Source organism: Phasianus colchicus, chromosome 2 (assembly GCF_987193195.1).
Source record: "Phasianus colchicus chromosome 2, bPhaCol1.hap1.1, whole genome shotgun sequence".
Lineage (NCBI taxonomy): Eukaryota > Metazoa > Chordata > Aves > Galliformes > Phasianidae > Phasianus > Phasianus colchicus.
The window spans coordinates 80,001,936-80,015,827 of record NC_143437.1 but is presented as its reverse complement, the minus strand read 5'-3'; the positions used below and the strand labels follow the sequence as shown (position 1 = coordinate 80,015,827).

The following is a 13,892-nucleotide window of genomic DNA, read 5'->3' as shown; positions in this document are numbered from 1 at the left end:
GTCTGCTGTACTGCACAGGCTATGGTATTTTCTATGATTTATTTTCTTTTTCCTCACCATAGTACTGCCTGTGTGTCCAATGGAGACGGTTCTACAGGATCTTAGTGGCTTTTAAAGTGTATCCCTGTCATGGTTTTGTGTTTTTGGTTTTTGGTATTCCACATCATAACATCATGTAGTGCACTGGGAGTTAAAGTGTTAATGCTCCAATTCTGGGTACCTGTCCCTGTACATCAGGGAAATTATGGGATCTGGCCCTTCCTGGTGGGGCGGTCTCTTACTGCCTTGCAGTGGGTGCTGGAGGGTGCTTTCCTAGCTGTACCAAGCTTTTCAGGTTTGACTCGGTCTCAGGATCTCTGTCTCTCTCCTACTTTATTTGATTTATTAGTCTCAGTTACAATTAGATTGTATGATATTGTGTTATCTTGCATCCCAATATCATAGTAAAATAATTTTTCCTCCATAGATCGTTGCTGCTGTTTTTTATTTTTTTTTTCCTTCCTTGAGCCCATCTCCCATCTCCCTATCCCTTTTTCCTTTTCCTTCCCATTCTGTGGGGCTGGGGGCGGGGGGATGGGGAGCACTACTGACCCCCTGTCATGGGCTTAGATTAACATGCTGTGTTTTTGCTGTGTTTTGGGGCTTGCAAGCTTGCCCTGCATGCTGTCTGGTCCCCAGCCCAGGGCGTGTCATTCTCTGTGAGATGACATTCTGCAGTGTGATGTCACAGCTGTTGCCTCTCACACCCTTGTGGTGGGAGTGGTGGCTCAGTCTCTTGTGGGACGTGCAGGAAGTGGACCCAGAGAGAGTGTTGTGTCTATCTGGAGATATCCTGCTACGATGGAGCGGCTGAGAGCCCTTCGAGGTGAGGTCCCTCCACCTCTCAGGACACCGTGACGCTGCCCGAGCACATGTGTGCCTGCAGTGTCTGTTTGGGACGTGCCAGCAGCACTGTCCTTGCTCTTCTGCGTGCAGCTGCCTGCCATGGTTTCCCCGGGACCCCAGCAAGGGGAAGGCTTTCTCCCCTCTCCCCACCAACCAAACACGTGCCAGTGCAGCCCGCCCTGTGCTGTGGGGCTGGAGGAACGTTCCTCCCAGGGCTGGCCAGATGCTCGGCCCTGGCTCCAAGCAACACCAGCGGCAGATGCTCTGCTCTTTCCTTGCAGGTCTCTTTGCCTGTGTGGGCTGCGTGCCCAGGCGTACGCGTCGCAGGGAGAGAGGCAGGGTGGAAAGCCCTGTCCCTGCCTGCGCCGCGACTTTGCTGCTGCAGCGCCTGCAAGACCAGGAGGTGAGCTGGGGACACACAACCATCAGTCCTTGCCCTGGCCCAGTGCAATGGCCCCTTGGGTGCCAGGCCCCGGCAGCACATCCACATAGCGATGGGTGGCAGTGGGCGGCTCCCCGGGAACAAGGGCAAAGCCAGCATGATTGGTCCCTGTCCCCAGGGTGTCCGAGCGCAGGTGTACTGTCAGCTGGAGAGCGTCCTGTGTGAAGATGACGGCCGCCTGCCATGCGGAGTGGTGAACCGGCTGCTGGCAGAGGTGTCCCAGGACCTGACGGTGGCCCAGGTAAGGGGTCACTCGCAAAGGCAAAGGGAGCTGCCTGCCTGCACTGGTATTCTGCTGGCGGATGGCCAAGGGAAGGCCTCAGGCAGTCTCCTGTGCCGTGTGTCACCAGTGACTCTTTTTCAGGACGTGACAGACAACGTGCGGACGGCTGCCAGCAATGTCCTGGTGGCTCTGGCCAGGACGCACTTCAGCTTGGTGATGGCCGAGCTCCAGGGCCACCTCAAGGCCGCAGGGAAGATGACCAAGGAGTTTGTGCTCATCACCCTGAGCAAACTGTTCAGCACCTACGGTAGAGCACCCTCAGCCTCCTGACATCCGTGACAGTGGGGGAAAGGGCTCTTTCCCCTCTGCATGTGATCTATGTTGAGCTGGGCTGCAGCCCTTCTTCCATCACAGCTGGAGCTCTGTACATGATCCTCTCCTTCTCCTCTGCAGCTCCACAATGCATCCCTTTTGTGTGGCTGACACTGGCCGGCCTGCGCAGTCTGGTGGGCCAGGTGAGGAGCGGCCGGATGCTGCGCATCGCTTGTGCTGGTGAGTGTTGGCCCCAGAGCAGGGGGGGATCGGGACAGGCCTTGCATCTCGCCCTGCTGCAGACTCACACAGGCTCCCTTTTCCCTTGTCTTGCTTTGTTGTGTGTGTGTGTGTGTATATATATATATATGTATATATATATATATATATAAATTATTCATTTATTTGTTTGTTCTGTTTTGTTTTTTCAGCTGTGAAACAATGGTCAGATGGAGTCAAGGATCACTTGTCCTCTGGAAAGCAATGCCCCTGGCCTGCCACGGAGAAAGAGCGAATCTATGAGAATCTTCACCAGCTCTTCTTCTCTGTGGTGAGGAACTGGCAGGACAGCAAGGAGGAAAAGGTGAGCACTGCTGCATTCCCAGCACAGGATGGCAGCTCTGTCTGTGCCCAGCTGGCTCACAGCAGAGGGGTGATGAGAAGGATGGGCTGACTCTGCAAAGGGCCCCAAACTGGCTCTGTGCTTGGAACTGGATCTCCCTGCCAGGAAGCAGCCACATGTCACAGCATTGTGGCAGGGAGAGCTGGGGATGGGGGTGTGAGGAAAACCTCCCTGCCCTCCAGAGAGAGCCCATCTCCCGCTGGGCACGGGGGTGTGGGGAAGGGGAAAAGAAAAGAGAAAGCCCTCTCTGTAGGAAGGGCAGACCTTCAGTCTTTGATGCTGGGCCTCTGCCATCCCTCTCCAGGACAAACAGGCTGTCCTTGGGGCTGTGGCTTCCATGATGGCTGTCCTCCTGCAAGAGGAGCTGCACCGAGAACACGTCTGGGAGCAGTTCCTCTGGCTCATGCACCCATGTCAGGAGATCCAAGACATCTGCAGGGTGGCCAAGGTGAGATGTTGCACTGGACTCAGTGTGGATGTGGGACCCATGCAGAGTGCCACGAGGGGTCAGTGGGATGCAGGCAGGAGGTGGGGAGCCCTTGGAGAAAGAAAGGCATTCGAGAGGTCTGAGGCTTCCTGACCTCTTCAGTCAAGAAAGGAACAACCCGGACAGGAGCCAGGAAGGAGCCAAGAGTCACTGTGACCCATCTCCTGGGGATGGGAGGCTTCACCGCCACCACTGTGGGGCTCTGAGTGCCTGAGGAGCTCTGTGCTAACAACTAGGGGGACCATGTCCAATTGCATCTGATGGGGGACAAGAGGGCTGCTGGGCAGGAAATGACTGCAAACAGTGCCCAAGCAGTGTTCGGCTGAGAGCAGGGGGACTCTCTTGGTGCCACTGGGTTAGGGAGACAAACAAGAATGCCTGTGTGGGAGCTTCTCCCAGCAGACAAACCATTGGGAAACAGTTTCTCCTCTCCCAAGTGGCTAGATATGGTTTCAGCCCTTCCTTCCTCTCCTGGTCTCTTGCAGAGCCTCACTATGTTCCTGGAGGTCTTAGAGGGAGTTCAGTCTGTCATCCCCAAGGACAAGTTTCTGGCCATCACCAGTGCTGTGTTCTACCAGGTAAGGGAAGCCTATTCTTGCGCCCACAGCAGTTTCCCTCTTGGCTAAGTCTCAGGAGGACTGCAAGTCTCTGAGCCTCTGACAGCTGCTCAGCCTTATCTCCCACATGCCCGAGGCTGCTCCAGAGCCTTGTGTGTGCCCCCAGGGATGCTGTGGGGCAGGCTGAGTTTTGTCTGCATGTCCTCTTCCCAAGAGTGCCAAGGAAAACGAAAGCTGTCAGCACAGTTTCTTTTCCTTCCTCAGTGATGTTGTGATTTTCTCAAATGGACCTTATTCCCACAGCTCTCTGATGACATCAAGCAGCACAGCGAGGCTGATAGTGCAGAGCTGACCCACTGCATCCTGCTGCAGGGTAAGGAGAGGAGTTTTGGTGGTGCTTGGCGGTGCCCTGGCCAAAACCTCTCTTGCAGACCTCAGAAAGGGGCACGAGTTGCTTGCTAACACAGTGTGGGATTTCCTCCCTGCAGCCCGAATCTGCCCAGAGGAAACAGTCCTGTTTCTTCAGTCGCAGCTGGAGGATGACTGGGAGGCTGGATGCGTGGCAGCCCTGGGTCTGCTCGGCTCTCTGGCTCGCTCTGATGGTCAGTACCATGGATCGGATCTTTTCCAGGGATCCCTTTTGCCATCTGGGTTGTGCCTCCATGCAGGTTTCTGTGCATCTCTTGCAGAGCCCATGATAACAGAGAAACTGCCCCTGGTTGCGGAAGCTGTGCAGCGTCTGTGCAGCGACCTCAGGCCCCAGGTGAGGTGGTTTGGGAATGGAAAGTGCTGTTGGGGTGGTGATGCTGCTGCCAACGTGGGCAGGGCTGGGGTGACCAGGGAGGTGCTGGGGCATTAACCACATGGCCACAATGGCTTCTGTGGGGTGAGCAGGAGGAGTGGAGCAGGCAGGTCCCTGTGCTGCGCATGGAAAGCACACAGCCTGGTGCTAAAGCCTGGCCCTCATCTCAGGAGTCAAGGCTTCTTCTCTGCTCTTGTTGTCTCCGCTCCTGCCCAAAGGGCTGTCCCGATGAGCAGGTGGCTTCCCTTTGCCTTCTGACCAGGAAAATCACACCCACAATTGACTCCTGGCAGGTGCGGAGGGCCATTCTGTATTTCATCAAGGATCTCCTCAGTGCTGACACCCGGAGCTGCTCATCCTGGGATGTGGTGGGGCACATCTTCAGAGAGTTCAGCCGCACCACGGGAAGAAGGGTAAGGACAGTGGGCAGCATCTTCTTTTGGAAGACCTGTGCTGCTCAGAGGCTGGCACGGAAGCACTGGTGGGGCCCCATCTGAGCCTCCTGAGAGGCTGCTGAGAACTGAGAGTAACCACTGTTTCAACAACACTGTTGTGCAGGCAGCCGGAGACCTTTCTGCCCAGGAAGCCCGGGAAGAAGGAGCTCTCCAACAGCTGTGCATGGACATCCTGGGATCACTGGATGTCTCTATGAGAGGGATGTCCAAAGTAAGTCACACTCTGCCCTGCTGCTGCTCCTTGCCTTCGCAGCACATGTTCCTTGTCCCATTCCAACACCCCAGGTCTCTTCTCCAATGTGGTCATAAGACACAGCACACAAGACTCAAGGAAATTCACAGAATCCCCTTCATCTCTGAGTGGAGACAGGAATGCTGACATGCTGAATTTCCTTGTTCCCTACAGCTCCTGTGGCCGCGGCTGCTGCTCTTTGTGGTGCCAGCCCAATACACAGGCATGTTGATCCCAGTCTCCCACTGTGTCCAAGCACTGGCTGAGAGAGAGAGCCTGACAACGCGGGAGATTCAAGAACTGGATCCCCATTTTCTCAGCTCCATGTTTCAAGGTAGGAGCAGAAACTCCCCCAGTGAGCTCTGCTGACCTGTGTTAGCACCCAGAAGGGACAGCGAAGGTGCGTGTGTCAGGGCATGGCGTGCCTTGGAGTCTTACTCAGTACTTCTTTCTCCCTGCAGGCCCATGGTTGACTCCCCAGACACTGCTGGCACGCCTGTTGGTGAGTAGATGCTCCGGAGGCTGGTGCCATGAGCCCCGAGGAAGAAGCAGCATGGCCATGGGCAAAGCTGTTGGCTGCTCCTTGCCCATCAGGGCAGAGCCAAGCTGCTTCCCTCCTGGGGGAAGCCGCCGCTGCTCTTGCTGCACAAGTGACCCTGCTTCTCCTTGTTCTCGCTCAGGTGGTGGCAGGGAGCCCTGTTGCAGGCAGCAATCTCCAAGCCGCTGCCTTACTGCTCCTGCAAAAGCTCCACAGCAGGATCCACAGAGCTGTGGGGGCCATGTGGGATGCGGAGATCCCCTTGCTGCTGCAGTGTGTCCAAGGTAAGTGCTGGTGGATAGGGAGGGGTGGAGGCAGAGAAGGGGTGGAGTGAAAATGCAGCTCTGCTGCTGTTCCCAGTCCAGGGGGACAGCGCTGAGGCCCGGGGATCTTTCCCCCAGAAATCTGCCCATTCCAGGGCAATGATGGGCCCTTTATGTCCCCTCAAACAGCAGTCTTGGAGCAGTTAGTTCTGTGTTCCTGCGGGGACAGCATTTGTGGGGAGGGACAGGTCATTGTGGAGGGGGTGCAGGTCCCAGCTTGGTAGTGCTGAGTGCCCAGGCCAGGCCAGGTTTGCAGCCGCTCTTCTTCTGTGGCTTGATCCCAAGCAAGGCTCTTTTGCTTCCTATTGCTGTGCAGGGAAAGAAGAGAGCTTCCCGGACTCTGCAGCATGGGAACACCGACTGCTAAAGGTACAGCATTGCCAGGAGGTACAGTACAGAGAAGTGCTTGCCTGCCTCAAGGAGCCCCTCAAGGAGGAATGCTGGGGGGAGCTGGGAGGGGGACTGTTTTTCCAGACACCTCTCCCCAGAAGGCTGCAGCAACTTGGGAATACGGGAAGAGACAAAGGGCAAGGGAACATTGAGTTCTCCTGTTCTCCAACAGTTCCTGAGGGCATCACTGGAGACCATGGAGGATGAGGCTTGGACCAAGGGACTGAGCTGTGAGCTGAGCCGGTATCTGAGCAGCTCTCCCAGCAGCTCTGGAGAAAAGGTGAGTTCCCCCCAGCTCTATCCAGCAGAGCAGCCACAGGTGCCCAAGTGGTGGGCGGTGCTAAAGCTCAGCCCTGCAGCTGCTCTCAGCAATTCCCAGGGAGTGTGGGTCCTTCCCACCTGGCTCTGTCTGAGCAGGTCAGGCTGCTGCCACATCTCAGCTTCTTCCTTCCCTTCCCATGCAGTCCTTCCTGTACAAGGCTCTGGGGACAGTGCTGGGAGCTTGTAAGGGAGTCCTCCATGTCCAAGAGAAGCTGCTGCAACACCTGCAGGAAGCAAATGCAGAGGAACCATCTGAGGCCCAGGTGAGCTCTCCTCCAGCTTCTGTGAGTGTCCCTGCTCTGTCCCTGGGACAAAGGGCTCCGGCCCTGCTCCAGGCCTTTCCATCTCCTCATTGCTGCCGTTTCCCTCAGGCAAGGACGGGCCTGGCTACTGTGGTTGGCCATGCCGGTAGGTTCAGGCCTGCGCCAACTGCCGCTTGTTCTTTTGTGCAGGGAATGATCTCTCTCCTCAGCCATGCTGCTGAGAGCAACTTCCGTGCAGTCTTGGACACACTCACCATGTTTTCGTCCAGGCTGTGCAAAGGCCGAAATGCAAGGATTTCCAGGCACAAGAAGGTGAAGCGTTACGTGTTTCCATCTTGGCTTTCTTCCGCCTTATTTTCACAGCAGCTCCTGCCTTAGGAGCTCAGGTGCATCGTGGGGCCCTGGGGCCATTGGGCAAGTGTCTCAAGGCATTTCTTCCCACACAGATGGAGCTGGACAGCACGAGAGCTCACGCCACACGCAGCGCTCTCATGCTCGCCCATGGCAGCTTAGCACTGTGTGCCTCCAAGGAAGAACTGCTCGCCCACCTGGAGGGAGACATTGTGGGCAACATCCTGCTGCTCTACAGCTGCAGCTGCCAGGTGGGAGCTCAAAGTGTGCCAGGGTGTCTGAGCGCCCAGCTGCAGCCCCTCCACATGGGGGGATGCTGAGATGGGCCTTCTTTTCAAAGGCCCCACAGGGAACGTTTTATGCCCAGATGAAGATCCAAGCCCTTCCCTTAGTGTTGCCCCCACATGTCCCCTTGCAGCCCTTGGCTATTCCTGCAGTTCAAAGACTGTTCTTCTCTCTTGGGCCTCAGGACTTGCAGAACAAGCTTGCACTGGTGCAGAGCATCACCGACTTCAGCTCTGCCTTCCAAGCTGTGGGTGACTGCCCCTTCTTTAACTCCTCCTTGAAGGGCAAAGTGCTGGAGATCCTGATGGTGAGTGCTTAGAGCCAGGGCTGTATGCAGCGCAATTTTGGGCTGTGCCACAGGGCTCGCTTTCCTGGAGGCAAACAGGTCTCCCTCAGCCACATATCTCCAGCTGGTGGGGACCTTGGGTGCTGGCAGGCAATGGCTAGGCAGCAGGCTAGGTCCACCAGCTGTGGAGCTGCTGCATCCTGCCACACCTCCGTGGGAAACATGGGAGTGATGGGGCTGGTGTGTGGCAGTTGTGTCTGTCACTGGGCTGGAGGAAGAGCTCTCACATGCTCCTTGCCCACTTTGACTGTGTCTCTCTGGGACTTGCAGGACTTGCTGAAGAAGTATCACTCAGGCACCCGTGTTTCCCCAGTGCCCCTCAAGGTGGTTCTGGCCCTGGAGCAGTTGAGGTAAGGGCTGGAGCCTCTGGGATTGTAAGGCAGGATGGTGGTCCCCCTTTTGTGTAGCTCCCGAAAGCCTGGAGGGGGCAGGGGGTGAAGAACCGCATCTACAGGAGAGACGGCTGGGCTGTTGTGCCCAGCAGAGCTGCGGTTCTGGGCAGGGAGAAAGGCCCTGGTGCTCCTGTCTCCTAGCAGGGAAGAGAAGGGAGACCTGGGGTCTCCTTCCCTTCAGAGCGGGAGGTGGTTCACTGCTGCAGGGGAGGAGATGGGCGCTACTGGAACTGAAGACAATACTCAGCAGTATGGGCTAGGGGTGTTGGCTTTGCAGCTGTCGATTAGAAGAAACTCAGATTTTGTCTGAACCAGTCTGAAGTGCACTGTTAAAGGCCCTTTCTGCTTTCTCTTCCCCTTTTCCTCCTGTCAGCAAGCTGAAGCCCTCTCTAGGAAGCAAGGACATGTGTGAAATGTTGGCTCTGTGCTGCAAGAGCATTGTGACACACCCTTCAGCAGAGATGATGCTGAAGATCAGGAAGTCACAGCAAGCAGCTCGGTACCTTCAGGTAACCTGTTGTAACTTTCCCGGCCACCTCTCGGTCGGAACCCTACCTCAGCACACACGGCCTATGCTCTGGCAGCAGCCATGATGCCACACCTCACTCAATCCCCTCTTCTACTTCCAGCTTCTGCAAACATCTTTGAAAGCTCTGGGCCGGCTGATGGCAGTCCTGCTCGAGACAGAGCCAACCCGTGACTTCTTCCAGAACATAATCCATGTGAGTACATGTGGGGCAAGGGAGAAAGCATGGTGCCTGTCGATAGTGGGGACAGAGATCTGGGAAATGAGAAGACATTCAGAGCGGGAGAAATCTCTTGCTGATGTGCCAGCTCACTGCAAGCTCAGAAATGGGCAGAGAAATGGACCGTGCAGGGGGAAAGGCAGGAGCCGGCCCCTGGCAGGCCACAGCTGAGGGAAAGCTCCTGGCTTAGGAGACAGGAGCATCTGCAGAGAGCAGGGGCAGCAGTGCTGGTGCTCAGTGAGGGGGGGGCCATGTGGAGCCACAGGGCAGGCCCTGAGGAAAAGTCCCAGTAAAGGAGGGACAGGGAGAGGAATGGCAGGAAGGGAAAGAAAAGACATCCGCAGTGAGACAGGTGCTCTGTTCCAGGTCCTGAGGAGATCACTGACATCAGGCAACGTGTGGGAACGCAAGAGGGCCCTGCAGGTCTGCTCCCAGCTGCTGGCTGTATGTGAAGAGCTTCGAGTGAGTAAAGAGCCTCACTGCACGCTCCCTTCTCCCTCTCCACTGCCCCTGAGCTGGAAGGCGAGCTTTCCCCTGCTGTGTGTGCTGTGTCACCTGCCGTGTGAGGAAGGCACTGGTGGGAGAAGCTAGGGAGAGCTGGGGCTGCCTACAGCTTTGTTCCTGCCTCTCATCCCTGCAGAGAGAAGATGTCTGCGAGCACTTTGGCTCCCTGGTGGGATTGCTGGCGCCACTGACATGTGACCCCAAGCCCACATCCCGCCAGTTGGCTGTCACCTGCCTGAGATCCCTTCTCCAAATCCAAGGCAAGTAGAGTGGGTGTGCACCAGCCCTCTGCTCTCCTCCACAGCGCTACCAGAACCCCACAGGCTGGCCCTTGTTTACAGGAGGGAGAGGCACCATGCGCAGCTCTCTTCTCGTCCCCACTCTGCTCTCTGTGTCTCTCCCTGGAAAGCAGTTCTGTTTCCAGAAGCATTACGTACTTCCCTTTTCTCCCTGTGCTCTTTCCAGCCAAGGTGACCAACAGAGTAATTGAGATGGGAGACACTGGGAGCCTGTGTGAGGGGCTGCATGCCTGCAGCACGGTCTGTCAGCTCCAGACCTCGTCCAAAATCGCAAGGGTAAGTGGACCCAAAAAGGGCTGGTGGGATCTCAGTGCGTAGGCTTCTGCACACCCTTCTGCTCTCCACAGCCTCTCACACCATTTCCAGAATGAGCAGTCAACCTGAGAGCACTTTTCTCCAGCAAGTAGCAGGAGACTCTGAGCTATGTCTAGCCTTCAGGTGCCCAGTGCAAGGAGCTGACTCTATGATGTGCGTTTGTGTGTGTGTGTCTGTGTTTGTGTGTGTGTGACTGTATGTGTTTGTATGCGTGTGTGTCTGTGGCTGCTGGGCTTTGCATATAAGCAAAAGAAGGAGAAGCTGAGAGAAGGCTCAACCACTTTCCGTATAAATAGCAGGGTACAGACAGCAAGAGCATTGTGATTGCTGCCTGAATGACAGGCAAGCCGCTGAATTAAGAGTGCCCTCAAGACTGCTTTCTGTTTTGAAGAACTGCTGCAGAGCAGTGATGGGATCTCTCCTGCTTCTCATTTCTCTGCAGATGGTGTGCAGAAACTTCCCCCTGGAACGCACCATCGATTTCTTGATGGCCATCAAGGAGACCTTCCGGAAGGCCAAAGGAATGCGTGTGCGTGCTGCTGGGAAGTGGATGATCACCTTTTTGCAGATGTACAGAAAGGACATCCATCGAGACGTAAGAGACTTTCTTCCACGTGTCTTGGATTTTTTCTTGCTGTTGCTCTACGCCTTATGTCGTTTGCCTCTTGTGCTAAAGAAACACAGTCTGAGCGCAGAGCCAGGGCTTGGACAGGGTCGCTGGTGTGAAATTTAGTCTTAGGCCTTGGCAGCATGTCAAGGGAGCAGGCACTGCTCATGTGCTGAATGTCCGTGGTTACTTCCTACAGAGTCAAGGATGTGGCAAATCGTTTTTTCTCCCCTTCTTCTTTCAGATGCCACTGATCCTCTATGTCCTGCGGAGCTGCACATCATCCACACAGCAGAGCATGTTCATGCCCTTTGTGTGCCAGGCGGTGGTCATCCTCACCCGCTGCCACACGGAGGTTGCGATTGACAACTTCTCCCGGCTGCTTGGGCCCACAGACAGGTATTGGCACTCCTGCCTTTGCTGTTGCTGCGGTCACAGTTGTAGCTTGCCTCTGCCAGAGGGATCCTGGGAGGAAGCAGCTCTTCTTTTTTCCTCTCAAAGTCTGTTTGAGGTGAAAATTACTCAGTCATGACTTGACACTTTCCTTTTTTTAGCAATACATGGAGGAGAATCAGAGAATTTTGTCTTCAGCGGTGGAGGTGGTAGAAGAAAGCGAAGCAAAGCAAAGCAAAGTCAAGAAAAGAAGGGAAGGGGAGGAAAAGGAAAAGGAAAATAAAAAGGAAAAGGAAAAGGAGGGGAGGGGATCTGAAGGGAGGGAATCTGATGGGAGTGGAGTGGAGTGGAGTGGAGTGGAGTGGATGGGAGGGGAAGGGAGGGGAGAGGAAGGGGAGGGAGGAGAAGTAGAGAAGGGGAGGGGAGGGGAGAAGGGAAAGAAAAAGAAGGAAAGAGGGAAGGAGAAGAGAGGAGAGGAAGAGGAAGTGGGAGAGGGAGGGTGAGAGGGAGGGGAGGGGAGGTGAGAGGGAGGGTGAGAGGGAGGTGAGAGGAGAAAAGAGAAAGAGAGGAGAGGAAGAGGAAGAGGAAGTAGGAGAGGAGAGGAAGAGAAGAGAAGAGAAGAGAAGAGAAGAGAAGAGAAGAGAAGAGAAGAGAAGAGAAGAGAAGAGAAGAGAAGAGAAGAGAAGAGAAGGGAGCAGAAGGGAGCAGAAGAGAAGAGGAGGGAGCAGAAGAGAAGAGGAGGGAGCAGAAGAGAGAAGAAGAGAGGAGAGGATGAAAAAGGGAAGAAAAGAAAGAAAAGAGAAGAAAAAAGAAAAGAACAGATGAGCTAAAAAAAAATTATTTTAAAAAATTAAATGCTTGAATTGTGGCTAAGAATTGAAAAGGGTATTTTTTTTACTAAGTCTCTAAGTTCTCCATAGCAGTTACAGAATCACAGAATCACCAAATGTCAGGAATTGGAAGGAACCTCGAAAGATCCAATCCCCCTGCCTTAGCAGGAAGGCCTAGATTAAGTCACACAGGAATGCGTCCAGGCAGGTTTTGAATGTCTCCATAGAAGGAGACCCCACAACCTCTCTGAGCAGCCTGTTCCCATGTTCCGTAGCCTTACCATGAAGACATTTTTTGTCATATTTTTGTGGAACTTCCTATGTTCGTTTTCACCCAATGTTCCTTGTCCTATCACTGGGTGTCACTGTGAGAAGAGCCTGGCTCCATCCTACTGGCACACACCCTTTTCATATTTGTTAACATTATTAATGAGATCACCTCTTAGTCTCCTCTTCTCCAAGCTAAAGAGACCCAGCTCCCTCAGCCTTTTCTCTTAAGGGAGATGCTCCAATCCCTTCATCATCTTTGTGGCTATGTGCTGGCCTCTCTCAAGCAATTCCCTGTCCTTCTTGAATGGAGGGGCCCAGAACGGGACACAGTACTCCAGATGTGGTCTCACCAGGGCGGAGTAGAGGGGGAGGAGAAGCTCTTTTGACCTACTAACCACATCCCTTCTAGTATGTCCCCGGATGCCATTGGCCTTCTTGGCCACAAGGGCACAATGCTGGCTTATGGTCACCCTGCTGTCCAACAGGACCCCCAGGTCCCTTTCCTCTATGCTGTTTTTCCCCAACCTATACTGGTACCTGGGGCTGTTCTTGTCCAGATACCAGCCTATATGCTTGCCCTTGTTATATTTCATTAAATTTCTCCCCGCCCAATTCTGCAGTCTGTCTAGGTCTCGCTGGGTGGCAGCTCAGCCTTCTAGCATATCAGCCACTCCTCCCAGTTTTGTGTCATCAGCAAGCTTGCTAACAGTGCACTTTACTCCCTCATCCAAGTCATTGATGAATATATTGAATAGTACTTGTCCCAGTACCGACCCTTGAGGGACTCCACTAGATACAGGCCTCCAACTAGACTCACTCTGTCCCATTGGCCACAACTCTCTGGCTTCTTTCCTTCAGCCAGTTCACAGTCGACCTCACTACGCAATCATCCTGACCACGCTTCTGAAGGATGAGAGAAGGGTCCCACAGTAAAAGAAGAGAAAAGGGCTTCACAGGAACTGGGGATAGAGATAGTTAGAGGTAGCTTACAGAAGCAGATATGTAGAGGTTGTTAGAAGAATGGGGAACGCAGACACTGGGACTGAGACAATGAAGGGGTAGAGAACATAAAGATAAGAGTTTGAGAGCAGCCCAAGGCCATCTGGCAGGGAGGTGATAAGATGTCCTCAGGGCAGGCTAGAACTGGATTGGGGGCTGTCCCTCCCACAGGGTCAGAAGTTTACAGCGAGGTAGACAAGGAGCCTTCATGAGGAAGACTATGTTTCTTCATCCCACAACTACCAGGAGGAGACCCCTACAGCTCACTACACATGCACGAGGGGGAGGGTCTGCATGCTAACTGGTTCTCAGAAATCTAATGAATATGTATCCAAATTCCTGGAAACAATTGATTATGTATTAGTTCAGCCTACATATGTAGTATGCCTTTTCCTGACAGTGTGCAAGTTAGGCAGCTTCTCCCTGGCAGGTGCTCTCCCTCACCGGCTGAGGTGATTCCCTGCTTTGTCATGGAACATGTCCACCCCTGAGCCGAGCGCCTCACCAAAAAATTGTCATGGTTTTGTGTTTTTTGGTTTTTGGATTCCACATCATGACATCATGTAGTGCACTGGGAGTTAAAGTGTTAATGCTCCAATTCTGGGTACCTGTCCCTGTACATCACAGAAGTCATGGGATCTGGCCCTTCCTGGTTGGGCGGTCTCTTACTGCCTTGCAGTAGGTGCTGGATGGTGCTTTCCTA

At 54.3% G+C, this 13,892-nt stretch overlaps 1 protein-coding gene across 3 annotated transcripts; it reads left to right on the top strand.

Moving 5' to 3' along the window:
- Window positions 1-756: 756 nt before the first annotated feature.
- LOC116232720 (maestro heat-like repeat-containing protein family member 2B) lies at window positions 757-12,182 on the top strand. 3 transcript variants are annotated; one of them, XM_090136113.1, is made up of 31 exons: window positions 757-865; window positions 1,167-1,288; window positions 1,446-1,568; window positions 1,692-1,857; window positions 2,004-2,102; window positions 2,294-2,445; window positions 2,789-2,932; window positions 3,457-3,549; window positions 3,832-3,901; window positions 4,017-4,130; window positions 4,218-4,291; window positions 4,624-4,743; window positions 4,889-4,996; window positions 5,192-5,351; window positions 5,479-5,519; window positions 5,698-5,839; window positions 6,195-6,247; window positions 6,441-6,548; window positions 6,733-6,852; window positions 7,042-7,164; window positions 7,299-7,454; window positions 7,673-7,795; window positions 8,105-8,184; window positions 8,600-8,735; window positions 8,856-8,948; window positions 9,339-9,434; window positions 9,613-9,736; window positions 9,942-10,051; window positions 10,533-10,685; window positions 10,942-11,096; window positions 11,252-12,181. In XM_090136113.1, exons 1-31 carry the CDS (start codon window positions 841-843, stop codon window positions 11,301-11,303), a joined length of 3,435 nt encoding a protein of 1,144 aa, XP_089992239.1. In that variant the 5' UTR covers window positions 757-840; the 3' UTR covers window positions 11,304-12,181. The 3 variants fall into 3 exon arrangements, with proteins under 3 accessions (XP_089992239.1, XP_089992240.1, XP_089992238.1); XM_090136112.1 differs by lacking the exon at window positions 757-865 and having other exon boundaries at window positions 879-1,288; window positions 11,252-12,182; XM_090136114.1 differs by lacking the exons at window positions 8,856-8,948; window positions 9,339-9,434; window positions 9,613-9,736; ... (2 more) ...; window positions 10,942-11,096; window positions 11,252-12,181 and having other exon boundaries at window positions 762-865; window positions 8,600-8,819.
- Window positions 12,183-13,892: the final 1,710 nt, after the last annotated feature.

What these genes read in the sequence shown, in the direction of transcription:
- LOC116232720 (XM_090136112.1), top strand. Translation starts at nt 1,109, where the DNA reads ATGCTCGGCCCTGGCTCCAAGCAACACCAGCGGCAGATGCTCTGCTCT. An exon ending in GGATTTCCAGGCACAAGAAG is followed by an intron (nt 7,165 to 7,298) that starts GTGAAGCGTTAC and finishes CTTCCCACACAG; the next exon opens with ATGGAGCTGGACAGCACGAG. An exon ending in TCTACAGCTGCAGCTGCCAG is followed by an intron (nt 7,455 to 7,672) that starts GTGGGAGCTCAA and finishes CTTGGGCCTCAG; the next exon opens with GACTTGCAGAACAAGCTTGC.